Here is a 26,954-nt window from a genome sequence, read left to right on the forward strand (position 1 = left end):
TGAACTTGTTCACAGTAAAAGTGAGGGTTCAAATAAAACATTTGTCTGGTAGGTAAGAGTTCTGGTTTAATCACTTCTTAAAAAAGGTGTTCTGTGCTTAACGTTTAGTTTCTTTGTGTTGTTTTATTGTGGTTTGTTTTTTCTTTTTTTGTTTTGGTTTTGTTTCTTTTGTGTTCTGCTAAGGTCCCTTTGCTGGGCTTAGAACTGAAGTTCTTTGCAGTTATTGGTATCCTGTGTGGAACAGCACTTTCTTTTTTCAATTACTTCCGTGTCATCTTTGGTGGAGGAGTTGGAAAGAATGGATCCACAATAGCAGTAAGTTGCTCCAAAAATCCAAATGATGTTTGAATAATTTATGCCCATAATTTATTGTGTTTCAGATTATCTGTAAGGGTTTTATTTGTTTAAACATTTAAGCAGACAGGCATGTGAGTATTAGATGGCTAAAGCAAAATTCATTATCTACCTTCCCTCTGCCTGTTACTAGATTTCTTCTGTCATGGGAACCAGCAGTGAATTTTCTTAAAAAAATTGATTAGTGGTCACTGCAAAGGGTACTAAGAGTAGTGGCATAATACTAATGGAATTTGACAAGTTTTGGCAACTCTGGTTTTGTTTAATAGGGTTTGCAGTATGTATGAAAATTGGACTTGTCATGTGACTGAAGTTTAAGACAATTTTTCCATCCCATTCTATCTTAGGGAACAAGTGTTCTTTCACCAGGCCTGCACATTGGACTGCTTATCACACTGGCCATTACAATTTATAAAAAGTCTGCAACTCAGCTGTTTGAAAAACATTCTTGCCTGTATGTCTTGACATTTGGGCTTGTGAATGCCAAAATCTCACAGAAGTTGGTGGTAAGTCAGTCTTAAATCTCCTAAAACTAAACTGGTTCTTGGCTTAACACTTACTGCATTGGGGGCACTCTTTTCCCATTTTGCTTTGCCACTCTATTACCAGATGCATTGTGATCAAGACAATGAACTAGACTCATGTTTCACAGAGATAATATGTGACACTGATGCAAACACGTATTTGCTGTTGAATGGACTGATTAGGACTTTCACTTTTGTTTAACTTATTCCTAGAAATGCACTTACTGTCTGTCATTACCATACTGCCTGTGATCTGTTAAGCCTTACTACCCATGCTGTGACTTCTCATTTAATTGTCTGAAATAGGAATTTCCTGTGATCATTAAAATGAAGAGAGAAACTTTTTTGTCTCTATTCTCTCTTTTTTTTGTACATAAAACACTCTTCAATGGATTAAAGAAAGTTGCCTTGCTAGATATCTGCTAACATCAGTAATCCAGCCAGATGCTTTTTTTTCTCCAAGAATGATATTTTTCAAACATTAGAACACTAGAAAATAGGTATTCTACAGACTTTCTTACCTACTTACTAACAGTGAGAGTAAGTGTTGTCACCTAAGAAGAGATCTGCTTCCTAGTTAACTTTTGGCTAGGGAAAGCCAAAATTCTCAAGTTAGACTTGAAAATAATATTTCAAGTGGATAGTATTTATTTTCAGTAATACACTTGCATAGTCTTACTGTTTGAATACAGTGCTGGAAAACTAGAGTGGGGAACTGAAATGAATGGATATAGATGTCTGAGAGAGCATTGCTGGGCAAGGATGTGATGCCTGTTTGTTGGTAGTTACACCAATCTTGCAGGGATGCACTTTATTTATTTATTTTTTTTTTTAACATAGGTGGCTCACATGACAAAAAGTGAAATTTGTCTTCAAGACTCTGCATTTATTGGGCCAGGACTTCTGTTTTTGAACCAGTACTTCAATAGTTTCATTGATGAATATATTGTTCTGTGGATAGCACTGGTAAGTGTTTTATACTTTTTTTTTGGGAGCTGACTCTCTTGATTTCCTTGGAACAGAGATGTGAGAGTAAACTTAAAAATCTCTCCTGAAATTATGTTTTAGTCCATGCGGGTTTTTTAAAGTTGTTCTGTGAACTGCAGATGAACTTATTTTTTTTTTTTCTATCAGATCTTTTAAGTGTTTAGTGCTGTTAGGATGTGGGGGTTTGTGATGGTTTTATTTTTAATTCTGAACTAGACAACTCTGTAGCTATATGTTACAATCATGTATGTAAGTTACACTTGTCACTTGGATGAATTCTGATTAAAATATAGCATATTCATAGTAGGGACAATTTTTTAAAATGGCATTTTTTTAACCTTTGCTATTTTGTTCTTTTTAAGTTCATATCCTTGTTTGATATGCTGAGATATGCCAGTGGTGTGTGCCTACAGATTGCCGCTCATCTTCATATACATGTCTTCAGAATTTCATCTCATCAAGCTCCTGAGCAGGTTCAAAACCATAATGACTGATTAAATAGGTCAAGGACAAGAGAAGAAGAAGTTAGGGGAATGAAGCAGCCTCTCTGTTTTTGGGAAGACAGATTAAGCTTTTGAAGAAAACAGTTTTATGAGAAAGTTCACTCTGTTTCAGACATTACCAGATGTTAGAATTAGCAGATACAGATTCTGCAGATGCTGTTGTACTTTTGAACCAGTATGTATTTCCCTGTGTTTCAGACCACAAATGCTACATTTGAAAATATTGCCATTTCCTGTAACTTTAATTCTGCACTTCTCTTATGGTGAATGTAGATGTAAACCAAGGTGCTACCAACCACAGTTTGAAGAGGAAGTTCCTGTTTCCCTAATCCAATTGTCTAATCTAATTGTAGCATTAGTTTGTAAAATTTTGTTGGAACTGCTCTGAAGTGGTTGTCAGATGTACCAATGAATTCAGTCCTGCATTAAGACTGGGAAAATAAGGCAGCCACGAGGTAAAAATCACTCAGTCTCTCTTCTGGTACTTCTAAGGAACAAGCTGTTGGATCAGTAGATAAAGGAGGTACAGCTCTGAAAAATTTCCTTCTACTTCAAAGTATGTTATGAGTGCCTTTAGAATTCATGTATTCTCTAGTATCTAAGTACATAACCTACTGCTAGCACATAAAACTTTAGCCTGCACTCTCTTTCAAGGCCAGTTTCTGGTCTTGTCACAGTAAGGTTAGTCTCATTGTGCTTCATCCATATCTAGACTACAAGTAGCTGTGTAAGGAGAGGACTCTAACTTTAGGCATCCTAACTTGTATCTGTAAGCCTATGCAAGTGAAGGACACAGTTAATTGATAAACTTCAATGCCTGTGGCTCCAGCACTGCAGCTCATCATTCTGTATTTCTGTCTGTGGTGCTTTTGCTATTGGTGTGTTCATTTACCATAAATTGATCCTATAATCTCATAGCTACCACCGTACTTTTATCCAAACAGAGTACAAAACTGAACCATAATGTGAAACACTCCAAAACAGGAACTCAGGGGCAATATCAGCCTCTCTCTTCCTTTAAGAACAGACCCTCTGGTTAACATAATATGTCTAACAAGAGGGCTCTTGCCACTATAAATAAGCTGAATTAAAATAGCTTATCTGTATGAAAAAATGAGTACTTGCACACAAACCCTATAAGATTAATCTCCTTTCAATAGGTTCTGTTTGAATATGGTTTATGTAAAAAGCTGTTGAATGTAAGTGTGCATGACTCCTTCCAGTTGCTGATATGTACCTTGAGTTCTGAATTAATGACGTCCTTCCTGAACCGTCCAATAAAAAATGCAATGGTTTGTTTTAAAAATACTACCACTGCAACTTGCTAACTGCTTATTCATTCAAAAATACTTCATGAGGCGTTCAAGGAACTTTTAAGTGGTGTATTGTCTGCTGATTCTGGAGGGAATAAAATAGCATCCACCACTCTCATGCCTAAGAAGAATATAATGATCCTTTTGAGGGATAACTATAACACTTACTGCCAAAGGCGACAGCTCAAAGTGACTAATATCAATTCAGAATGAATCCTACTACTCCTGTTCGAGGATGGAAATGACACAGCATCTGCACATGAATTTAGCCTGAACCCAGGCCATGGTCAAATAGAAAAGAAGATGGTCATGACCATTTTACTTTGGCTGAATACTGTAAGCAAATTAACATCCTGGTGAAAAGACACAGGCAGTGTCTTTGGAGTGAAATGAGTGCATCTCCACAAGTGTCAGAACTGTGTTCTGGCATAGTAGATATAAGTAGTTTTGAGGATATGATTGGGATATGTGGATAATAGGAAACTAATGCAGAAATCACTCAGAAAACCAGAACCAGGAGGTAATGCTAACAAATTATCTCATATTGAAGATCTGAAGCAGAACCTGTCACCTATTTCATGGCCTCCTGTAATTGTCCTTAGAGGGCCAAGACTGAGTAATTAAGATCAGCATTATTACTGGTTACCCATGAGAGGCCCATATCACCTCCTGCATCAGTGTAACTTCCATGTTTGCTCCTGTCCTGAATCCTAGCAGAGGCAGAACAAGAAATTCCATACTCATTTCAATGAAACAGCTGAAGTTACTGAAAGTTAGCCATCACTAATCTGGTGATGAAGAAGAAAAATATGGTTTTGAAACAATGTTGTGAAAGCATCACATCTTGTGTGTGTGGGTGCATGGATGGTTTGTTTTATCTGTTGTATTAAATTAAAACATTAAATATGTTGGCAACTATTTAATTTTTAAAAGTAGATAGTCAGGTATAATGGTTTTCTGCAAAAACAAACTGCATGCATACTAAGCCAGATGTTTAGTTTATACTTATTTACTGTAACAGGATACATGAAAGACAAATGCTTTACCTTTAAAACTCAGGCCTCCCTAAATTGCTAGTCATTTGGAATTGCAAGAAGTAATATTTCATCTTAAAGGCTTTTAATAGCCTGTACTAAACAAATGAGGTAGTTTCTTCTAGCAGTGGTTCTACAAAAAGTCGACCCCAAAATGCATAATGTTTAATTATTGTTATTTGAGCTGATACATTAAGCTCATAAAAAACAAACAAACAACATTTTCTGGAAAAATTACAGCAGTTTACTAATACAAAGACAGTACAATGTCTACACTAACAAAAGAGTTAACAAAATTTACTTTAATTTACCATAATACACATCATTAAACAATTCTATCTGAGCTGTGTCATACCCTGTGAATTTTTATAACAGCTAATATATCAGCAGACTAAATGTTGAAACTGTGAAAATCTGCAGCTTTTTAGAAATGCTTCTTTTTGCAGGATGTACCTAAAGGCCCCAAGTTACTATGTAAAATCTGGGTAATGCATGTTTCATTAATTCTTCCCCTTGTTACAATTTGCTATTAGAAAAAGTGAAACAATTGTAACAGCCAATGCTATTGGATGTGGATATGAAATTCTAAAAATCAACAGAGAGTGAATGGTTTGGCATCCATACTGCCCCCCAGTAATAAGTAAGACATGTTCTTATAACATTAACAGACAAGATTAGAACAATCCAGGAAAGAGTTTAATAGGAACCTTGAAACAGTTAAATCTCAACATCCTTCTTTCTAATGCCTGTACTTGTATCATGTTGCTTAGGTACAAGTTGCTCTTCCACTGAGCCGTCAGAATAACATGGACTGAAGAGACTTGCGAACAGTTGCCATCTCCTGCTGTTGCTGTCACAAGAAAAGGAGATAATGCTGAACAAACGCTGTATCAATATGATTCAGTTGCATTAAATGAATGTCAAATAACTTTTAACTGAACGTTGTTTTTTCATTTAACTGACTGCATAGATCTGATACTTACAGTGTCCATCATAATCTTCTTCTGCAGCATCGCCATTTCCTTGCGAAGCTCATTCTGGGCACCAGCCAGAAGATTTTCATTGCTCTTCTCCAGCTCTTCCATGCTCTGAAGTTAAGGATAATATTAATTCAGGACTCCTCAATGCCAATGGGTTAATTTAAAACAACCAAACAAACCAATCATTATTGTACTACAATTTAATTTTTACAGTGATCACAGATTATTGATGAGTTTGTCACAGACTTGGCAGAGGAATTACACAGGACTTCATACTCCAGTCTACATTCCTATTTAAACAGCATGTGCTCTGAGAAGAAAATGCAACCCTCCAGTCAGTCTCTCTGAGGTCTCAGCTACTTATTCTGCATTTCAATTAAGATAAGAGTTCTACAAGAGGAGATTGAACAGACCTTTGTCAGGAATTTTAGGGGTTATGACAGCCTTGTGGGACTTGAAGTGAGGAGTATAAACCCCACTATATTTCTTTGCACAATTCTCCCCAGATAAGCCAAATAAAACTCCTTGGTTATCTTCCCTTTTTTACATACAATTACACTTGCCTCTGTGAATGTGTCTAGTTGTATTGTCCTTAATATTTATTAGTTTATGCCTTTTTGAAGCTTGACTTCTATCTTTTGATTCTCTTTGAGGAGAAAAATCAAAGTAACGCTTGACCTTTTGTTCAGTTTTCCTCTTTGATGAAGCCATTTTTGACATTTTGGAACAGTTATTATTTATTAAAGCTTTTGTAATATACTGAGTAAATTCTGACTATTTTAAACTAAGAATTGCTCCATTTCACATTTATTTTTATCAACTACCAGGCTTGAAAGAAACCCGAACCAAACACCAAGCTTATCATAACTGAAATTTTAATACCAGCTAGGAAATTAATTGAACTGAAGTTAAGGTTAGTCAGAAACTGACAGACTTCAGTCTGCCCCATATACTGGGGGCCATGCAGTTGATGAAACCACAGCTGGAGGGCTGGGTCCAGTTCAGACTCCTGAGTACAAGACATGGACATACAGGATAGAGCCCAGCAAAGGGTCAGGAAGATGATTAAGGCACAGAAGCTTTTCTCTTATGAGGAAAGCCTCTAACTAAAAAAGGAAAATTTTTGTGTGGTTTGTGTGTACTCAAAACATTTTTTTTTTGTTTGCTGTCTAGTATGTTAGTTATTTTGTTAAAGAAATACCAAACAACTTAAAACACTGAACTAATGCAGCTTTCTAGAGTGATAAGCATCAGCTGCCTTCCAAGAAAAAGATTTACCTTTAAGAATTGCTCATAGAGTTGCTTAATGGTTTTCAGTCTCTGACTCTGAACTATTCTTGCCTGTTGAAAAACTTTTTGTTGTTGACGAAACATATTCTGAAGCAGAAGCAAAAGAAAACCATAATTGCATCAGTTGTTAACTAGAGTGCTTGGACAGCACACCAATGTAATTTTTCCAAATCAGAAATTCTGCCTTCATTGGAAATTTATGCCTTGTAATGTGGATGTCTGACTGCAGAAGTTACCCTGGCTCTTACTAACAAAAGTAAGACTGGAGACTGGATTAAGCCCCAAGTCACCTCCTGAGGTCTCTTGCAACCTGAATTACTCCTGTAAAATCCCATGAGGACTGCTATGCCCCACAGCTTCTTGGGGTATCCCAGAAAAATGCACTGCCTAGGGAAAAGCAAAACTTGCAAATGTATTGGAAGTATAAATAGTAACAGCACGTGATTACATTCCATTGTATAGCTCCTATCCTTTTTCAGTGATCAGATGCTCTCACATTTATTATACAGAAGCGTATTTTTAACCAATGTATGCTAAAAGACAACTACTTCCCTTTATTCCCTGAACCCAAAGACTATGGATGTACAGAAACAGCTCTTCTCTCTTCTCCTTAAATGGTCTACACTTTTCCAAGCCATATGCTGGCCTAGAGAATCACTTAGCAGTGTTTATAAACTTACAATAAATTTTAAAAATGCACCCATCATCCCAAACTTAAACAATCATATATTTCTCTTTAAACTACAAGAAGTGTTTTTACATTTCTTGAGTATTGAAACAACAATATTCCTTCCTTGTGGAAAATACAGTGAAATGCCATGTGGAAACTCACTGCTAGTTTTTCTTCCTGCTCCTCTGCCTTTTGCACATCTACATCCCATTGCTGAAATAAAGTCAGGAACTGCTGGGAGAACTCATGATTGAGCTTCTGCCTATAAACAGACACTATCTGTAAGTATGACAAATGCTTACAAGGAATTACAAGGAAAGCTAAGGTTCAACATACACATGGAATAGAATAAAAGATGGCATAGATGAAGAACTAAGCTATTTTGACATCTGATCCTGTAAGTTTTGAAAAACTGAAAACACACATACACTGAGTGGATGTGGAATACATCTATAGAGACAGCACTCCCATAAAATACTGATTAAAAAGAAATTGTAACAACTCTTCTTCCTGGCAGTGTCAGGTTTTCTGAGATTCACCATGTTTTTCTAATCCAATTACAGATCCTTGCTTTAACACAAGGGGTTTATAATGCAAAACTGATAAGCTCATTTCTTAAAATTCTGTCCACATAAGTTTCAAATACAAATAAATGGAGAACACCAAGACAGTTACAAGTATTGCTGACTTTTAGTTTTTAGCTGTCTCCTTTTTCATTTTGCTCTATCTCTGGTATCAGATAGCAATTTCATATGTCTTAAGAGGTGAGAGGAATGTTAAGCAAGGTGAAAGTTATTTATAATATATATATATATATATATATATAAAAGTAAGCCCTGCTCTTTAATGTACCTTGCTCTCAGAGTTTCAAATCTTAAATCTGTGTGTTCAAAAGAGAATGTGCTAAACTATTACTGTCAGGTTAACAAAGTGGACACAACAGGAGGCAGCAGAGGCCCTGAGCAGATATTTAACATTAGAACAGTACTTGCTATTGCAAGGCAACAGACCAACTGTCCATTCTGTGACCCAGAAGGCAATCTAGTTGCACAGGCTTGAAAACCAAGAGTAAAGGTCACCTTTGCTCCTGCTGCGTTTTCCAAACGTGTTCAATCTTCTGGTTACTGGTTTTGAGTGAGGCTTTTGTATACATTTCCAATCGTTTCCTCTTAGCTAAGAGAGCCTTGTTAATGTCAGCTGAAAGTCAAAGAATATTTAGAAATTAGGCACACTGGATACATTGTGCCATGTGTTAAAAAGGCTGATGAGTTACACTTTGGAGAAGCAAATGAGATGTGTTCTAACAAGAAGAAGCTGGTGTGATCTGAACTGATGCAGTGAGCGTCCCTCAGCCTGCTGGTGACACTGGTGTGAATGCAGCTTCCTTGTGCCTCTCCGTGCCCCAACCAACACCTGTTTCAGAGTCATTTGCAAATTTCTTGCATTTCAGAAATAAATTAGGGTTAGTACGTGGTTACTATCCCTGTGAACATACTGAATGAATAACTGTTTTTATACTTCAGAGAGACAGTACTTTTTAACTATTAATATGAATTACTGTATTTGTCTCACTTCAATTTACATTTGGAGATTTATCAAGTCATAGCTGATACAATAATTTCCTTCTCACTGTCGATTTCAGGAAACAACTGTCAAACCTCTCTAATTTGCTGAGGCATCTGCCTCTGCTAATGCCAAACCCAGTATTTTGTATAGACAGCATCCTCTCTCTGATCCATTCATGTTCCCTCCTTCTATTCTTGCCTTCTTTCCTTTTTTGAGTCCTAAATTACAAACAATCATAACTTTTTAGCATTAACATCCTCCTCTTAATCTGAATTGCCAGATCTCTACCATTCTAATACACAATACAAAATATATAAATTTTTGACACGCAAAAGTCTTAATTTGTGGATTAAGGAGCTCCTTAAGCTCCTCTTTCACCTTAAATTTGACATGAAAGCAATGACTGTGCAGGTTTGTTACATACAATGAAAGTATAAATCAGGTATTGAGAGTGTAATGCTGACATTAAGATGGTTTCCTTTCCTTCCATAGTTTTTTTGATGCTTGCTTACTCTATGATGGGTATTGCACATTCTTTTCAAGTTAGAAGTGTGTTTCCTCTAATCTGTCACTATCTGGAATTCAGCTGGTAATTTAACTAGGTAAAGCCACCTGAGGATCTGATTATGACTTTACTAAATCCTGCTAAGTGACATACACAAATCTCTCATCACTGGATGACTGGCATTAGTTAACCTTGTTATCTAGATGTTCTAGAAACTCATATTCCTCATGACTGCTGAAATTCTCTTACCTGCTGATCCCCTGTTCTCTAGATTTCTGGAAGTGCTAAGTACAGACTGCTCTCTCATTCTGTATCACAACTAAAGTCTGTTTGCAAAATTGTTTGTCTAGAATTAGAACTATTTGTTCTCTTTTGCTGTTTACTTACATTCCCCTTATTTCTCACTCAAGTCTTGCTATCCCCAGTCTCCTCTATGACAGTGTAACAAAAAGTTAAATGAGACCAAAAGCAAACTGCTATTGTCCCTTTTCTCTACAATGTATTTACTACCTCTTAAACTTCATCTTTAAATTGCAATTGATTATCCCAAGCATTCATGCATCTTTGCCTTTTCCTTTGTAATTATCTACACTTACAAGCTGTGACTCATTTAGATGCAATTATTACCTCCTCTTCTTTCCCTCTGCTCTCCTTAGATACAACAGTTTTTTTTTTTCCCTGATAACTGGCTTTATTCAGAAATGCTGAAAAAACCTACAAAACCTGGTCATTTTATGTAAGTCTTGATAGTTATTTCATGGTAAGTAATTACTTTCAACTCTACAACCTTTTTTATTTATTAGAATGTAAATGTACTTACCTCCAAATCTCTCCAACATATTCTGTACTTCACCCCTACAAAACAGTGTTTCAAATTTTTATTTGCCCATTTTCTGATTTTAGAGTAAGACCTGTTGAATATGCTTAAAACTAATTTTATTTACAAGCTTATTACTTCTAAGCAGTGACAGAACTACTGATGCCATAAGATAATTTTGCTCCTTTTCTCCTCCTGTGAGAAGTTTATTTTTCAGATTAATTTGCTTTTTTTTTTTTCTTTTAATTAAAAAAAAAGCTAGAATCTATTAGCTGACTCCCCAGTAAAGAGTCACTATTAGGCATTTAATGGGTCTTGAGTGAGGGCAGTCAGTAAAAGAAATTGATAGAAATTGATTATTCCCTAACAAAGAAAACAAAAAGGGTTTGGAACACCAAATGAAAACAAGTCCATCTCTCAGTATGGCAGGCACAGTAAAAAATTCCAAAGCAAATGATTTCAGGGTTGTTTTTGCATCATCTTTAAGATGGTAACACCAGTGTGTAAGGCAGTGTAACCTTACAGTAAAAACAGTATCTTCAACCCAACAGTTATAATCTGCTTGAAAACTATTTTAGCATGTACTTTTTTATTACATTTACACTGCCCATGAGTATTAAATTTGGTAAGATTTTTCTGTAAAATAATTTATTTTTCATGCAGTATGTGGCTCACTTAAAGTATTGGTAACATCTACAAGCAAGTAAAATGAGAGAAAAAATGATGGAATTTAATGAATTTATCAACAATTTAGGATAAAACAAATAATCTTTTAAAAGAAATTTTAAGAAATCACACAAATATATCAAATTTTTCTGAGTGATAGAAAAAGTATAAAGAAACTGAAGAACTACGGTTTTAAAATGCTACATTTTCTTTTTTTTACCTACAACTACTGTATTATCTGTCACTTGATTTTTGACTCAAATACTAAAAAAAAAAAAACCCAAACCAAACCCAAAGCAAAAATAAGTATAGTGAATAACTGAAGTTGGTATCTATTTAGATACCAACTATTCCAAAATAAAAAACCCAAGCATCTAACCTTACCCCACATCATCTGGAACCACATGAGTAGTCACCAGAGGTCTTTTCTTTCCATGCTTGTCCATTACTGGTGTGTCACCTTAAGGAGGAGTATAGAAACATTTACAAAAATACATTTTGTGTTGGTTGTGTGAGTTATTAAAAGTGTAACTACTTTTCTGTAATGCCATTTCCCTGACCAAGTCTCATGGTCAGTTCCCATCAGTAACACAGGCAGCTCCTAGAACTTTGAGTCTGGAGTTGACAGATGGTGGTGAATTATTCTGCAAGGCCAGACTGGAGCTGGCACTGCTTTGAGTTCTCTGCCCCAAACAGTTTTACTTTCTCTGCCCACTACTACACCATTACTCACAATATAGCAATCATCAGAAAGCTAAAAATAACATAAACATTTATAAACTCCAATCTGAGTTTTACTGTAAAATAGCTAATGTTATTCTGTACCTTTAAAAAGAAAAATTGCAAATAACTATTTTTTATTAGTTTGAAAATTACCAATTAAAATTGCACAGTAGGAGGCATTAGAGACCATGCTGTGCTCAGTCCCTAGCTAACTCAGTTCTTCCCTTCTATTCATAGTCACAAATGTGATAAAATTCAAATTTTACAAATGTCCTAAAAAATTAATATAAGCACCTTCTCTAATATCTTCCTCTGATCCACTCAGTTCTTTCCTTTCCTCCTCAAAGTCAAAAGTAGGTATGGTCTGATCTTCCTGTGCTGGTTTTCCAGCTTTTGCTCCATGCTTTCTTCCTGATGGTGCCATGGTGATCTTTTCCTACTGAAACAGTTTATTGTATTTATGACATAACTTCCCCCACAATAAATTGAAAATAAATATGTTTCCATGCTTACATGGACCTATTATGGGTTTCTCTTTAATAATGTACAAAGATTTGCAACAGCAAATCAAACTGGTTTAGTTTTGAGGTATTCCACAGCATTACCCATCAGTGATGCTTTTAAGAACATGCTAAAAATTGCCAGGGCTATTAGGAACATACTTGATTCTGCTGGAAAAAAAAAAAAAAATTATGCATTTTTTTAAGATGTCTGCCAGCTTAGCTTTCATAAGGTTTATTCCATATATTGTCATATCTAGTACTACATTCCCCAAAAGCTTTGCCAAAATTCTACTGTCCAAAATAGAGAAATTATAAACCAGAGAGAAAAATGACCCCACAAGCCATCCCACACTTTAAAGACAAATATACATATGCTTATGCCGTTTTCAAAAGTCCTGGTCAACTTCCAGGTACTGATTTATCTTTCTTTATAGCTATTACACCTCTGCATTCTGTAATGTAAGTAATGCCATTTCTACACTGACAAATACTTTACACATAGAATACCCTCTTAAAAAAATTATTAATTTAATTTAGTAAACCTCTCATTCTCGACACAGCTAGAAATATTAGTAGGTTTTCCACTAGCCAGGGCAGAGACAGATGTGAAAATTAAGTTCACACATGGAAATTGAGAACTCTGTTAAAGATCTTTTGAAGTTCAAGGGCTGTGAGTTCCCCCAAACATGATCATCTCTCTCACACACCTCAGTTTCCTATTTCTGTTTTTGTTTAGATTTTTTTTTTAGTCATTGGCTGTGGAAATTTTTTTAATCCCAAATTCTATGAATCTGTACAAACATGGCTACACTATGCTAAGGAAGGAACACTGCTTTTTAATATTGAGCTTTTTCTAAGGTTAATGCTTTTCTATGTAGTATGAAGATTTTTAGATTTTACAAGTGTCTTGAAAAACAAATATCTTTATTGACTGGAAAATCAAAAGCCTTTGCATTAGAATTAAATGAGAGAAAACTGTCAAGACTTAATCTGCTTTTTGACTTCTGACTGTTGAGGACATGATGTAAAGGAGGAGAATGCTGGTCCACAGTGTCTGGCTGTGCCTGCACTTTAACTTTGAACTGCAAGCAGCTGTTTTATCTGACGTAGAGACCCTTTCCTCTGTACTAAAATCGGTTTAAAAAGCAGAACTTCTTAGCCACCCCTCAGCCATGTGGAAAACAATCCTGCCACCTCACAAGCCCCCCCAGCCCTCACCGATACCGTTCTAGCCGATCTGTGTCCTCAATTCACAGCTGTGTATTTTAACAGCGATTTTTAGAGAAACTCACCTCTTTTTTTTTTTCCACCTTACCCCAAAAAGATATTAAACAAACCGGTGCTTGCTTGAATTTCCCGTGTGGGGCTTTTCACAGCTTTTTTGCCGTGTGGGGAGCCGCCTCAGAGCAGCGAGGGAGACTCGGGCCCCCAGCGGCAGCCTGAGGGGCCGCACGGGCGGCAGGGACGGGGCTCCTGCGGTGGCAGCAGAGGGAAGCCGCTGTCCCCGGCAGCCCTGACGCTGCTCCCGGGCGGGACGGGGCGGGACGGGGCGGGACGGGGCGGGACGGGGCGGGAGCGGCGCCGCCTCAGCGCCGGCGGAGCGAAGGGCGGGAGCAGAGCGGCGGGAGCGGCCGCGGCCCTCAGGAGCGCCCCGCTCCCACCACGAGCCGTGCTCAAATTACTACTAAAGCAGGAAAGCTGGAAGGTTTTTAATGAAAAAAATTAAGAACTTGTGACATAAAGATTCAGACAGATTCCTGGCTAATTTACCACAATGCTTTGGTTGACTTTCAAACAGAAACGGCAGACAAAACTTTCATCGCGTTTTTAGTTAATTCCAAAGCAAGCCAAGTATCTTACAATACATGAGCACACACATTTTGTACATCATCCGATTACAAAAATCAATGTTTTTTGAATACTGCTAATACAATTAAGTGAAGATAATTTCTGCTTGAAAAGATTCAGTACCCTTTCCCACATCAAACCACACTACTCTGATATCTCAGCAAAACACAGGGCCAAACCCTATTAAAATTTAAAAATGCCACAGCTCTGTATGTCAGTACAAATATTGTTTTAGGAAATGAAAAACTGCTCCCCATACTTTTCTACTTTGTTTTCTTTTTTTTTGTTTTCTACTTGTTACCCATTCATATAGAGGCACTTTTGCTTTTATTTACAATGCTTGTAAAACACTTCACCTTGATCATTTTCCTTTGATTGCAGCCCTGTCTTTGTAATCAAACCAGGAAATAACACCATTTCTTTGTGTATTCTTGTAATTATAATACACTAGATATAAAATACCTTTTAAATAAACCATTAGATGTTACTGTGTAATTTTTTAGTACCGTATCTTTCTTTCAAATCCCAATTATACACTACAAAATAGGGAGATAAATTGTCACTGTGCTTCAAAGAATGCCAACATCTATAAAAGTACTCTAAATTTAAATGACAAGTTACATAATTTTCTCAATTTTCCCCAAAGGTCTAAAAAAAAAAAGCAGCAATGACAGAAATTTGCAAAATGCTTTGGAATGCAAGATTAAGGACTTCTTAAACTGATCCCAAACAACTTCTCCTTCCAACATTTTATCTGGTTGGCAACATCCACTGCAATAAATGCAGTTACATTTGTTTAGGTAACCCTTTTTATAAAAAAGGATAGCATGGCCATGAACTAAGTGTTGTAAAGTAAGATCTGTTGAAAACTGCCTATGTACAGGTATCCTGCAATTATTTGTTGTTATTTTGCATTGCCACAGCCCCAGCAGCTTTTATATAATGCAGAGTACTACAGAGATTTGATCGTAGGTGCATGATTTTTTTTCTTCATATCAGTATAATAAGATGGCAAACCAGAAAAGACACTTATGAAAGAGACATTTAAAATGATTAATCACAGCTTGAGGTAGACTGATCTCCAAAATAAAGCTCTTCTACACTTTGATTCGTTCATGACCAACTTCTTTTTGGATCCTTCTCCTTGGAAAAATCTTTCGTTTAAGTGCAATTAGCTGAGGAGAGAAAAAAAAAATACAATATGTAGTTCTCTGCTGGGCTAAAGGTCCACAGCTGGTCAGGTTTTCATCCTGGACACTATCAAATCTGTACCACCCACTGATAAATACTCTGTAAAGCACTGTACTTTTTTTTCTCATTACACCAGAAAGGCTTTTTTTACTCCAATTCATCTGTTAGATGTGCACATCTAACATCTTCCACTGGACTTCCCAATAATCAGAATACAAGCAAAAAGTGAAAAATACACCATGCTTTTATTCTGATCATTCTAAAGGTAATTTGTATATTTAAATTAGCACCAGCCTACATTCTATTTTTAAAAGATCAACACAAAACTGGCATCTTAAAATGGAAATTTGAAACTGTACCACTGAGTTGAGTATCCCCTTCCAAAATCAAGTTACTAATGGAGTTTTCTAATATATAAAAAAAGGCTGAAAATCAAGGGAAAGAAAGAGTCATGCAAAAGTTACAGGTGGGAAAAAAATAATAATCAAAAGCCAACCTTTTAAGAATTACACCCTCTTCATCAGACCACGGAAAGTGTTACTTAAGGCCCCAACCTGCAAAGAATTACCCATATAATTTGTTCCATTGACTCCCTCTGAGTTTAGCAGGACTAATCATGTTCAAGAAAGCCATTTTAAGCTTGCAGAAGTCAAGGGTTTTTTCCCCTTCAGTGAGATTCAAAACCTTTTGAATTCAGTCGGAGTATTTTCAATTATTTAGGGAAGAGATTTTGATAAGGACTTTAAGAAAAATAAGATCCCCTTCTGGATTAATTTTCCTTCCACTTAACTTACTATATGGTTCTACCAATATCCATGTTAATAGACCAAGAATTTCAAGAACAATTACTGAATTTGAACACACTGGTGATGGACTTTACTGTCACAAGGCACCTGAGAAGGTGCCACTCTTCTTCTCCCCATATGACTCTCTTTTTGAGGAATTTCAACATGGTGACTTAAAAATTAGAGCAACCTAGTCATGAGTCATATAACATCTTCTTTTATGAAGGGGAAATCCTAGCTACTCTTCAAAACCTATTAAAAAAATCCATCCAATGTTATCCTGAAGATTCCACAATTTGTCAAGTGTTATACAGATTTGATCAGAAGACATTACCTGTTCAGCAAAAAATGAGATGACTGTAAATACAATAAGTGTTACTAGAACACAGTGGGTCCAGAATTTGAGTTTGTCTCTATATGCCCTCCTGGAAAAAGAAAGAAGGAAACATAAAAACAACTTCATATATCAGAAATGCAAATATTTAAAGAGTTTCCACAAAACATGCAAAGAAAGTTTTTTCCAGTTCTTAAAGGGTGACAAAAACAGGACATAGGTTCTCTCTTCACAAAAAGCCACAAACAGAGGACAAGGAGCAGCAGCTATGAGTTGGACTGGGAGAGGTCTCATCTTTATAAGGAAATCTTTTTACAGTCAAAACAATAATTTCTGGAGCAGTCTCCCCAGAGACAGGGTCTGCACCACTGGAAATTTCCAAGATATGACTGCTTGGGGTGCTAGAGCATAGAATCTTTTCGGTTGTTAAAGACCTCACAGATTGAGATCAACTGTTAAGCTAACACTGCCAAGTTCACACCTGAACTACATCCCCAAGTGCCCCATCTCCTTTTGGCAACTATGGTTCTGCAGTCACACTATGTCCTTTTTGACCAAACTGCAATTCCCTGATGTGCTACAGTTATACACCTGTAGCCAGGAGAGATGCTACTATATACCTGTCACTCGAGAGCTGGCAGGAGGCAGTCTCATCTAGGCACCTTTTCCAATGAAACATTGGACCAGGCATCTTTCAAGGTCCCTGCCAACCTGGGCTGCTCTCTGAAAATACTTTCATTTCCACCAGCATTTTAGCCTGCCTCAGTGAACCCTGGTAGAATCATCTTTGGCTACAAACAAGACAAAATAAAGTATCTTTCTGAAGCTACAAAAAGTCTTGAGGGAAGGTCTCTAAAAGGGAGCCAACACTATTTCTAAAGCTTACTGCTGAAATGGGTTTGCCCCCTCTGCCTCCACCACTGCTACAGCAGGGCTTGTCACACTACAGTCACACCTACAATCCTTCTGATTCCTTCCACAGTTCCTCTAATATTTTCTATTTTCTTATTAACAGCTATTTCTCATGATTTGCGGATCAGCAACAGGTTTACTTATATTAGTCTTGTGTCATTTTTGTCACTGTATCTGCCAATGGTTTGCTTATCTTCTCAAGTAAATGACTGCAATTTCTTCAGTTGTTATTTATAAAATGGCAAGAGATAAACATATGCAAAAATTTCTCATATTATGCAAAAATGAGACACACATGTATCTTTCCTGATTTTTATTCAGATGGTTATTGCTATATGACAGATTGAAAAAAATCACTTAGTAAGAAATGTAGCAATGGTTTGGGTTTTTTGTTTTCTTACATTTAAAGAAAGCCAAAATTCCTGTTTTCTTTTTAAAAAATCCCCATAAGGGAACAAACCAACAGCTTTTGTTTGCAGTTGGTTAGAAACAATTGATAAGATGCTCATGGCTATTTAAGCAGTGGAAAAAACTCGAATCCTGCAGACATCATATTTAAGTCCATTAAAATCTTACCACACTATTTTTCACTGTTAACTCTTTCATGACAATACAGAAGGGAATCTTAGGTAATTATGTGACTTGAAAAGGACTTGTGGAACATACCATTCTTGGAGTTCATGCATGTGAAGGAAGCGATTCCGATATTCTCTTGGCAGTTCAAACTGGGAAGGGATGGGAAACATCGACTCATAAAAATCCCTAAGCACTGCTTTCACTGTTTGTGCATCCTTATGATTGTGATCTATATTGTCATTCAGGCAAACAAATTTTCTACAAAACAAGATGACATTGTTAGAGTATTTCCTTGATAATATGGCAAAGATATTGCCAAACCAATAACACAAACATAATCCTTTAAAACAAAATTGAAACAATATAATTTAACAAACAAACAGATATATTTTTATTGTTGCATTATTTTAAATTAATTGTATTTTAATTCTAATACCACTAGGATTGACAGCAAGTCAAAATCTCAGAAGAATCCAGTGACAGGCCACATTTCTAGTTATATAATGCTGCCATCTAATGGGCACTAGAGTGTGCACCATCCCAGAGCCCATTGAACAGAGCCTTACAATCTGGGTATAGATTTTTATACTTTTGAATTATCATGAGTAAAGTCTCCTAAATAACCAAGTGAGCTCCACTGTAGGAGGGAAACATACTAAATTATTAATATTTTAGTGTTCATGCTGAATCCTGTATAAAAACTATTAGATTGTATAAGAGAGGGCAAAGTTTGGTCCCTAGGCTTTGGTTTACTGAGAACATGATATAAATCGGTCGAATTATATAATCTGTTGAATCACAGACCCAAAGAGAGACTTGTATAACCAACCAAAATACAAACATCAACAATTTGAATAGAATTTACATGGAAATCACTGTGACCAAATAAGCATGTTCCCAATAATGATTCCTGCAGAGAGCTATTTCTCATGTAAGAAAAACTAAGTTACTGCTAAGTTTAATAATTGAAATTAAAGTGTGCTAGACTGCTTTGTACTCCTGGCCACTCTGACCTGGTGCATGACAACAAAAATTCCCCATCCCACATTTGGGCAAGGCTGTGTGCTTTATTTATATTGTGAGACACGAGACCCCCACATTTTCCCCAGAGGCAGAAATTATATCTGGTGACATATGCCTTGTCACTGCTAACCTTTGTAAATAACCAGTTCTGGTCAGCTGTATTCTCTAGAGTATGGTGTGCTCTTTCAAAGAGCAAAGTTCAGACTTCTGCAAGAATCTGGAAACAAGCAGAACTCTGGAGCTTGTATATCAGCCCACACAGGGAATTAGCACTGCATGGCAATGTACTGCATCTCATGTAACTGGTAACCTTGCTTTAGACAATTATGTGCAAGGGATAACCAGGCATTCAAATTGCTAGATCTGAGAGGAAAAAACATGCTCTCCAAAAACGAGCAGGCTGTATATCCTGTATCAAGCAATGCTATGCAAAGCAGCTGGTTATGACAATCATGGCTACACTCTAAACGTCTTGGGAGTTTACTCTGGACTATCCCTGCCTTGGACTGGCAGCTCATTAGCCCTCATTAGCAGTAGCTGGAGTGTATATTCCTGTTTAGCTTCATTGAAAAGAAATGCAGCTTATAGACTGAGAGGATGCTACACACAGCAATGTATGGGACTGGTGATATTAGCCCATTTCTAATGAAAAGACTGTTTAAAGTAATCCAAAAGAAATCAAACATGACAATCCTTTGGATATTCCAGAATTAATGCCTAGACAATTAATGCTCACTTTGTTTTAAGGGTGTAAACCAAACACTTCTGGGAGATCAGTAAGTGAATAACACTTCAGTTCATTCCAAGACAGGCACTAGAAACCTGCTTTTAGAGACTGGTTATAATTAGTGGTTTGTATGCAAGGAGAACATGGCAAAGAGAAGGAAATGGCATGCCTACATAACTGTGCCAGCTCTCCTTTGTTAACAAGATGTGAGTACAGCAGTGCACTGTACTTTGCAGGAATAGAGCCCAGGTAATCGACTCAGCACTTTGTAAACACTGAAGGTGAGAAACTTGTGTCACTCAGGGCTCTCTGAGCCTAACAAATCACTCCTGCCTTCAACAGAAACAAACACATAGCCAGCACACAAAAATATAGAGAAGGAAAAGGAAGCAGCAGGATGAGCTAGAGCACTGCCTCCTTTTCTTTTAAAATAGATCATTGTGGCAACTGGAATGCAGGAATTGTGTGGCCAGAAGGCATTCTTTGAAAGAAACAGCAATAGATACAAACCACCTTCAGCTGTAAAATGTCTCAAGACTTGCATTTCCCTTTCTGAATAAATAACCCAGCAGAAATAGTACAGTGTTGAGAGGAAAGAAATCTACTCTTTATCTACAAATATAAATTATGCTATAGCTTTACAGGCACCTGTGATTACCCAACAGTTTCCTGTGACCAAAAGAGGAGGCTTTACTTTCCCTGGCCCAAGGTACCTGGTTCTACTTTCCTCCTTGCTCTGCTCTTTAACATTTGTCAGACCTCTTCTTGCAGCCAAGCTCATTAAACTGGCAGAAAACTCTGGTTTTCTGAAGACAGAAGCAAGATTCTTTCCATGTAGTAAAAGAGCTTGAAAGCACAATGAATATGCAAAACTGATTTAGTAACAAAATAATCCACACCTAACTCCTAACATAATATACCTGCATAAAGCAAGGTCAAAAAGTTCTTCCCTTAAAATAAAATTGCCTGCAGTATAAAGTGTCTGCCCTCTAGAATGGAAAAAATGAAAGCTTCAAAAATAGTTGAAGTTTCCAAGTTTTCAAATATTTTAGATAAATAAAAATGTAACAAATCATTGAGATAGCCCCTGGCATAACAGAGAGAGGAGTCAGCTTCAGTTAAACAGAAGAAATAAGGAGCATTTTTGGTTCAAATTTGTCTTGCCCTGTAACACACAGTTTAGAAATACATAACAATAAATTATCTTTTAAATACAAAAAAAAGGAATCAAATCAGAAAATTAAAACCATCTCACAGCTTCACACAAATCACAAAACAGGATACCTGGGATTTTTTCTTATGTCATCCAGCTGACCAACTACGTGAGAAACATTTGTGCGAATCATTTTGAAGGCAATCTCCTCTTCTCCCATGATTTCAAACCTTATTGTTGAAATAATATTTTTGCATTAATAGAACAGCCTGAAGTCTGGTTAAATAAATACAATCTTGTATTTAACATTATTGAGCAACATTTCTGACTGGCCAACCTTCATTAAAACTTGCCATTTGCTTTCTATCAATACACTTAAATTTTTCAGCTAACACTTTTGCACAGAACCACTTTTCTGTAGATTTATTAGTAACCACCTATCAATCATAGTTCTGAATTCTAAGAGAAAGCATATCAAATATGAGTATTTGACCCCAGGTTAACAGTCTTAGTAGTGATAGATACCACACTTATATTCATCACTTATTTCAATATAAGAAAGCACACCCTGAAGGCTTCTTCAAGTCTCACCTGAGAACCTTCTCCACTTACAAAGCTCATGCCTCTGCCACTCCATCTCAAAGGGAAGGTACAAGGTAGTTAAGACTAAAATGCTTGTTCTGGTCTTTTCTTTTTTTAAGCTTTTTAAGCTTTTTAAGAAGGAAGGATGAAGTAGCTTTACAGCTTCTAGGTACAGGAAGGCTTTTCCTTCTTTCTATGCCACTTGAACTGCACTCACTCTCTTGCCATCCAAACATTACTCTGGCTTACTGTTGTACAACACAAATTAGGAAATGACACAAGTAACATGGAAGTATTTATTCAACTATGCAAACTATTAAAAATCCACATCACTCTGCACAATGAATGAAACACACATAAGTTAACAACAGTATGTTTCTTTAAAACAGGTTAAAATAGGTTGAGCTAAGACTTGGTAGCACACATTTGGGTTATGTGTGTATTTGTCCCTCCTCCTATGGTTTTACCCAAGCACCCCTCTTTTCACAGGAATGCCACAACATACCTGTATTTGTTTTTGTCCTTGTAAGCCTTACGGATCCTGTCAGTCACAGGTTTGCAATTAGTCACTAGGTTTTTGGTTACTGGAGGCTGGAAGAAAACACTGTTTAGATTATAGGTTACTGAAAATTACAGTGTGTTATAAAGAGTGCATTTTGTAAGAAAACTTGTGTTACAGCTAGAGAGGCCTGCATACATAACTCTCTTGGAATCAAAAGCAATAGTTTTGTTATCAGCTGTAGAGGAAAAAAAAACCCCAATACTGGTGAATAACATCACAATTTCCTATTTTACAAATAACATCTGAAAAATACAGATTACTTTTTGGCAAAAACACTGCAACTTCATCTCAGTAAAATTCTAACTCATTTGACAGTTGTCTGATATTCCTCTGATACAAGCCATCAGTAAAACTGACCAGGCAATCTCTGAGATTTTTAGATTTTTATGGTGTTTTTTTAATAAATGGGTTACAATTCAGAAAAAGATTTATCAGGAAGTTCTAGTCAAAGAGGTCCTAGGCTTACTGTCTTTTCAGTTTGCAACAGTAAATTTTCTTAACAAGGACGACTTTTAAAATCCCAGTTATAACATCCTAAATCTCAGCTTTTCTCTGCTTTTAAAGAAAAGTAAGGTTTAGTAAATTAGGAAGCAGCCTATCAAATTTTCATTTTGTAACGCTTACTTCATGTACATACAAGTAGTAATTTTTGTAAATACTTTCCTTCTAGAAATCAAACCAGCTTTTAAAGTACATACTCAGGAAAGAAAATAAGCATCTTTTAAGATAAATGTTTCTTACCAGATTTGGATCATAATATGCTTCCTGAGTTGGAGGAATAACATGGATCTGAGTGATGTTGGCAGGGAGAGCCTTAGAGCAATTTATCAGCATTTGTTCTAGACCTGTCAAATCCTAACAGAAAGAAAGGAGGGGGAAAAGCTATTTAAAATCCTACTGATTTTCTCACTGACATAGTTCTAAAAAACCAGGGTGCACAAATATATTTAATGTTATCTGCATAAGAAACCTCCATGCTTCTGTCCACAAAAGAAGACTTAATACTCAGCAGACTCCATTTCAGTAACTCCTAAGTCAGTGGGACTCCTTATACAGTAGAGCAAATGCTCAGTACAGAGTTTAATTGAGACAGGATAAGGTATGACTTAATTTAAAACTAAAGGGCACCTTTACTAATAATGTCAGGACAGTACAGAGTTCCCAAATCAACACTGGTTATTAAATTCCAAATCAAGCAAACAAACAGAAGAGTTAACAGCAAGGACAGGAAGATTTTCTGATTAAGGTCCAGGCCAGGAACACACTAGAGCAGGGCTGTGTTCTGACTATGCCAACGATCTTGTGCCCTGTGTCACAAGCAATTTCATTGGTTTGTGTAATTTCCTCTCTGTAAATCAAAACCAGTTCACTTTTCCTCTACCTGTATGTTTAGGAATGCAAATCCTACAAAAACCATGTCTCTGTTTATGAGGCTCCCAGAACAGAAGCATGAGTCTTTGTATATGATCATACTATTTACTAGTGTGACTTTCTTGTTATCCTTTTTCTCAGTTCTTTCTTTAGGCCACAAGTTCCTCAGGGCAAGAACCATCTTGTACTATGCACAAGAACTACAGTTAGCCCAGCAGGATCCAATGCTTGGTAGTGAACTTTTTTTTGGACAAATTCATACTGTTTCCTTGAACTCAGACTGCAGTGAGCAATTTTTCTGAAGCTGCTAGAACTCAGTTTAATTACAGATTCCACAGAAAAAAACAACCAAACAACGATAAGTAGAACACAATGCTGTATTTTCCAGGTAATATTTAAAAATTCCCAAATTTTAGCTACTGATGCTACAAAATTTGACTCGTTTTATTTTAACCATTTTGGAATTTAAAACTGAAGTTGCTCTAAAAGTTAATCAGTAAGCAAAGAGTACCTGCAAACTTAATGGCAGTTCATGGATCCTCGTGGCCAATGTGCGAATCTCCCGGTCAGACAAGATGCCTGACTGGTCTGTATCAACCTCATCAAAGATCTGAGAAATGTTCAGTGGCTGGACTGCACTCATTAGATAGTAGAAATATGAGAAAGCAAACTGCATATCTTCAGAGTGACGCACTTTGTGAAATGATGTCTTGTCAAACTCCTCAGGAAACCTAGATAAGAAAGAAAACTCATTTAGCACTCTAATTTGTTGAAGAAAACCTTCCTTACATAAAAATAAATTCTTATCCAGAATTTCAAAAGTGCTTTAAAAATCTCATTGTATCCCAACTATCATGTTGCAATAAATTTCTTATTTCCTTTTCCAAAACATAATTTTAATGAGTAGCTACTAACACACTGGAAATGGGCACAGCAAAGCAACAGAAAGGTAGAATTCCCCCCAGTTTTACATTATTTCAAGCCAAGCCACACTCACATATCCTGGAGCTCTTGCATAACAGTACGGTCAATCATGTGAGGCATATGAGCAGGGACTTTACGAGATGTAAATCCAAACTTGCTGTTTAACAGCTTATTTACATATCTGAGGGAATCAGCAAATGTGTCTTTCAGCTGCCTTCCAAAATGTTTACCTTCAGTAAAATATGACATTTGTTTAAGTAATGACTCTTCTTCCTAAAGAGCAGGACAAGCATAAATCTAGGTTACATTACTGAATAAGTCAGAAAACATTAGACACAAAGAAAAAAATGACATATCAGCCAGCTGCCAACTCTTTCCATATCTAAAGATGGGAAGAGAGTTTTAAAATATTTTTCTTCATATTCCTTAGATCTTCCTTTAAAAAGAATTAAAACAAACTTTTCCTTAAAGCTTTCATGTTTTGAGGAAAACTAGTCTTAAAAGGCTTCCCTAATATTTGTGCTTTGACACCTCACACACACTAAGGGCCCTATTTGCCATCAGATTTATTTGCAATACTACCTTTTCTGCAGATTATTCATCCATATTTGATAAACTGAAATTCTATGAATATAAAGATTGTTCATGCAAAATTCAATGTCAGATGAGCAGAGAGAGAGCCTTTTCAAAATATAGCCCTTTGCTATGTGAAATAGGGCAAAGAAGCTGCTATGAACTGAAGCACAGTATCTTCTCTTCTAGAGCTTTTCAAAGCTGCCAAAATGGCTTTGGATGGAAGCAGAGGAAACTTCCTATGCATTTTCTTGATACAATCTAGATAAGCAGTTTCTTTGCAGACTTTCAAATTAACTTTTAGAATTTAAGAATTTATTGTTACACCCATTTTCTGCATTTTTAAATGATTGAAAACATGCATTTAAACTGAATCCATACTTGCATAAATGCAATCAAAACAAAATTTAAGCTTTCTGTTATAGTGCTATATGTGTCTGAGCAATAGCCCTGTGACAGCATACAATGAACACAAAATGAATTTTACCAAGAAAAGGTAGTAGAAATGAAACAGAAATAGTTATTTGGCTTTTACCACCTAACTAAGAGAGGCCTGAATCATAAACAAGTCACATTTTACATGTAAAGTATCTTTCAAAAAAATCCCAGATTTTGCCTCAAAGGCAAAGCACATTTCAAATGTATAAATCATATTAACAGTATTCCAATAAATGCAGAAAAATGCAAATATTCCAGTAAGGAATGACATGAAGATACTCACATCAAGAAGGTCTTGGAAATACTTCTTTTTCTCCCATGGCAAAAAGCCTTGGTAACTTCCAGCATAAGACTGCAATTTTCTTCCCACTAGCCCCTCCTTTATATTTGCATCCACCTGCTCATGCCTTTTTACTCCTTCCATCCCCTGTGCACCTTCTCCAGGATCAAAATTCCCAGTATGTTTTGATTTCTGTGTTTCCCTTAATATGAGTGCATTCAATACTTTTTCTCGAGTTTCATTTTTTTTCCCCATGCTCTGGGAGGGAACTGTGGCTTTAGGCTGCGCTTTATAAATATGTTTATTAGTGCTCATTGTCACAACAGTCCCCTTTGTTCCCATAAGCCTTGAGGGAACTTCTTCCTTTGCTTTTACTGTTTTTATTTTGCCATCATTTAGATCTTTATAAGGCTTCTCCCAGTTGCTCTGGTTCTTCTGATCTTCATAATGATTATGCAGGTCTTTTTTTTCCAGGACTACAATACTCTTTGCTGTGGCTAAAAACTGGAAAGGTCTCAGGAGAGCAGCCTTGGATAGATTATATCCTTTCAGAGTTATATCACCATTTAGTAGTTTTACATCCAGTTTCTGCAGTGATAGCTGGACATCTTCAGGAAGAAGAGACACATTTAGTGATGGGATTATCAACTCTTCAGGTACACTCTCTTTTGTGCCATTTCGACGTCTCCTGACTCTTGGGAAGCGTTTTTCTTCTGGAATATCCTCAAATATCATTTCAGCTTCTGGTACTGAAGTTACACTTTTAAAATCAGAGTTAGATTTTTGCATGGAACTTGTGTTCTGTTTTGGTTCCTCTCTAGTATCAACTTCAACAGCTATTTGCATTTTAAACTCTTCATCATTTTTATTTAGGAATGTAAGGTTAAAATAGATCACAGTTGTGTTCATGCCACTGTGCATGATTAGGTGTATAGTTTTCCATTTGTTAGCAACTGAAGCATGTCGGATAATTGGATTATCACTGTATGAACCCTCAATTCCTTTCTTGGCTACTTCACTGAAGCTGAAGTAGGGCAGACATTCACCTTTGGGAATAACATAGTAGGTCTGATTAAGCTGAAGCATCACCTTGTACATCTCTTCAAAGTGATCTGGAGAAAATTAAACAAAATAAACAAGAAAAAAAAACCAAATTTCTGTCAATTTTCAGCATGATTTTGAACTTTCACTCTTTTTTTAATAGTAAGATACCCAGCTACAGTCACTGTATTAACAGGGA

The 26,954-nt window shown here is 36.4% G+C and overlaps 4 protein-coding genes across 10 annotated transcripts in view; 2 read left to right on the plus strand and 2 right to left on the minus strand.

The window, feature by feature from the left end:
* Positions 1 to 6,545, plus strand: part of CHPT1 (choline phosphotransferase 1) — a 20,830-nt gene extending 14,285 nt beyond the window's left edge. Inside the window, exons 5-9 of one of the 3 annotated variants that reach the window (XR_013774110.1) lie at positions 184 to 315; positions 702 to 860; positions 1,719 to 1,844; positions 2,228 to 2,891; positions 5,486 to 6,545. Coding sequence is in view for 2 of the 3 variants with exons in the window: in XM_079304636.1 (XP_079160762.1) it covers positions 184 to 315; positions 702 to 860; positions 1,719 to 1,844; positions 2,228 to 2,338; positions 5,486 to 5,530 (573 nt within the window). In the remaining variant the exon portion in view is untranslated. The remainder of the gene's footprint in view (positions 1 to 183; positions 316 to 701; positions 861 to 1,718; positions 1,845 to 2,227; positions 2,892 to 5,485) is intronic. The other 2 variants (XM_079304636.1, XM_079304637.1) reach the window with 2 other exon arrangements.
* MYBPC1 (myosin binding protein C1) overlaps positions 1 to 26,954 on the plus strand; it is a 151,657-nt gene that overhangs the window by 84,074 nt on the left and 40,629 nt on the right. The gene's annotated exons all lie outside the window — the stretch shown is intronic.
* Positions 4,572 to 13,921, minus strand: SYCP3 (synaptonemal complex protein 3). Of its 2 annotated transcripts, XM_079304638.1 has the most exons (9): positions 13,728 to 13,921; positions 12,227 to 12,368; positions 11,594 to 11,669; positions 10,547 to 10,581; positions 8,735 to 8,852; positions 7,818 to 7,917; positions 6,974 to 7,072; positions 5,699 to 5,803; positions 4,572 to 5,565 (listed from the first exon to the last, which is right to left on the minus strand). In XM_079304638.1, exons 2-9 carry the CDS (start codon positions 12,354 to 12,356, stop codon positions 5,512 to 5,514), a joined length of 717 nt encoding a protein of 238 aa, XP_079160764.1. In that variant the 5' UTR covers positions 12,357 to 12,368; positions 13,728 to 13,921; the 3' UTR covers positions 4,572 to 5,511. The 2 variants fall into 2 exon arrangements, with proteins under 2 accessions (XP_079160764.1, XP_079160765.1); XM_079304639.1 differs by lacking the exon at positions 13,728 to 13,921 and having other exon boundaries at positions 12,227 to 12,485.
* GNPTAB (N-acetylglucosamine-1-phosphate transferase subunits alpha and beta) overlaps positions 14,246 to 26,954 on the minus strand; it is a 38,783-nt gene continuing 26,074 nt past the window's right edge. For 2 of the 4 annotated variants that reach the window (XM_079303468.1, XM_079303470.1), the window contains exons 13-21: positions 25,718 to 26,826; positions 24,497 to 24,696; positions 24,011 to 24,230; positions 22,870 to 22,983; positions 22,072 to 22,157; positions 21,116 to 21,214; positions 18,172 to 18,339; positions 16,594 to 16,684; positions 14,246 to 15,458 (exon numbers count right to left, since the gene is read on the minus strand). In XM_079303468.1, coding sequence (XP_079159594.1) covers positions 15,381 to 15,458; positions 16,594 to 16,684; positions 18,172 to 18,339; positions 21,116 to 21,214; positions 22,072 to 22,157; positions 22,870 to 22,983; positions 24,011 to 24,230; positions 24,497 to 24,696; positions 25,718 to 26,826 — 2,165 coding nt within the window. In that variant the 3' untranslated portion in view covers positions 14,246 to 15,380. Of the gene's footprint in view, positions 15,459 to 15,970; positions 16,029 to 16,593; positions 16,685 to 18,171; positions 18,340 to 21,115; positions 21,215 to 22,071; positions 22,171 to 22,869; positions 22,984 to 24,010; positions 24,231 to 24,496; positions 24,697 to 25,717; positions 26,827 to 26,954 lie in introns of those variants that run through there. The other 2 variants (XM_079303469.1, XR_013773952.1) reach the window with 2 other exon arrangements.

This window comes from Erithacus rubecula (assembly GCF_903797595.1).
Source record: "Erithacus rubecula genome assembly, chromosome: 4".
NCBI lineage: Eukaryota > Metazoa > Chordata > Aves > Passeriformes > Muscicapidae > Erithacus > Erithacus rubecula.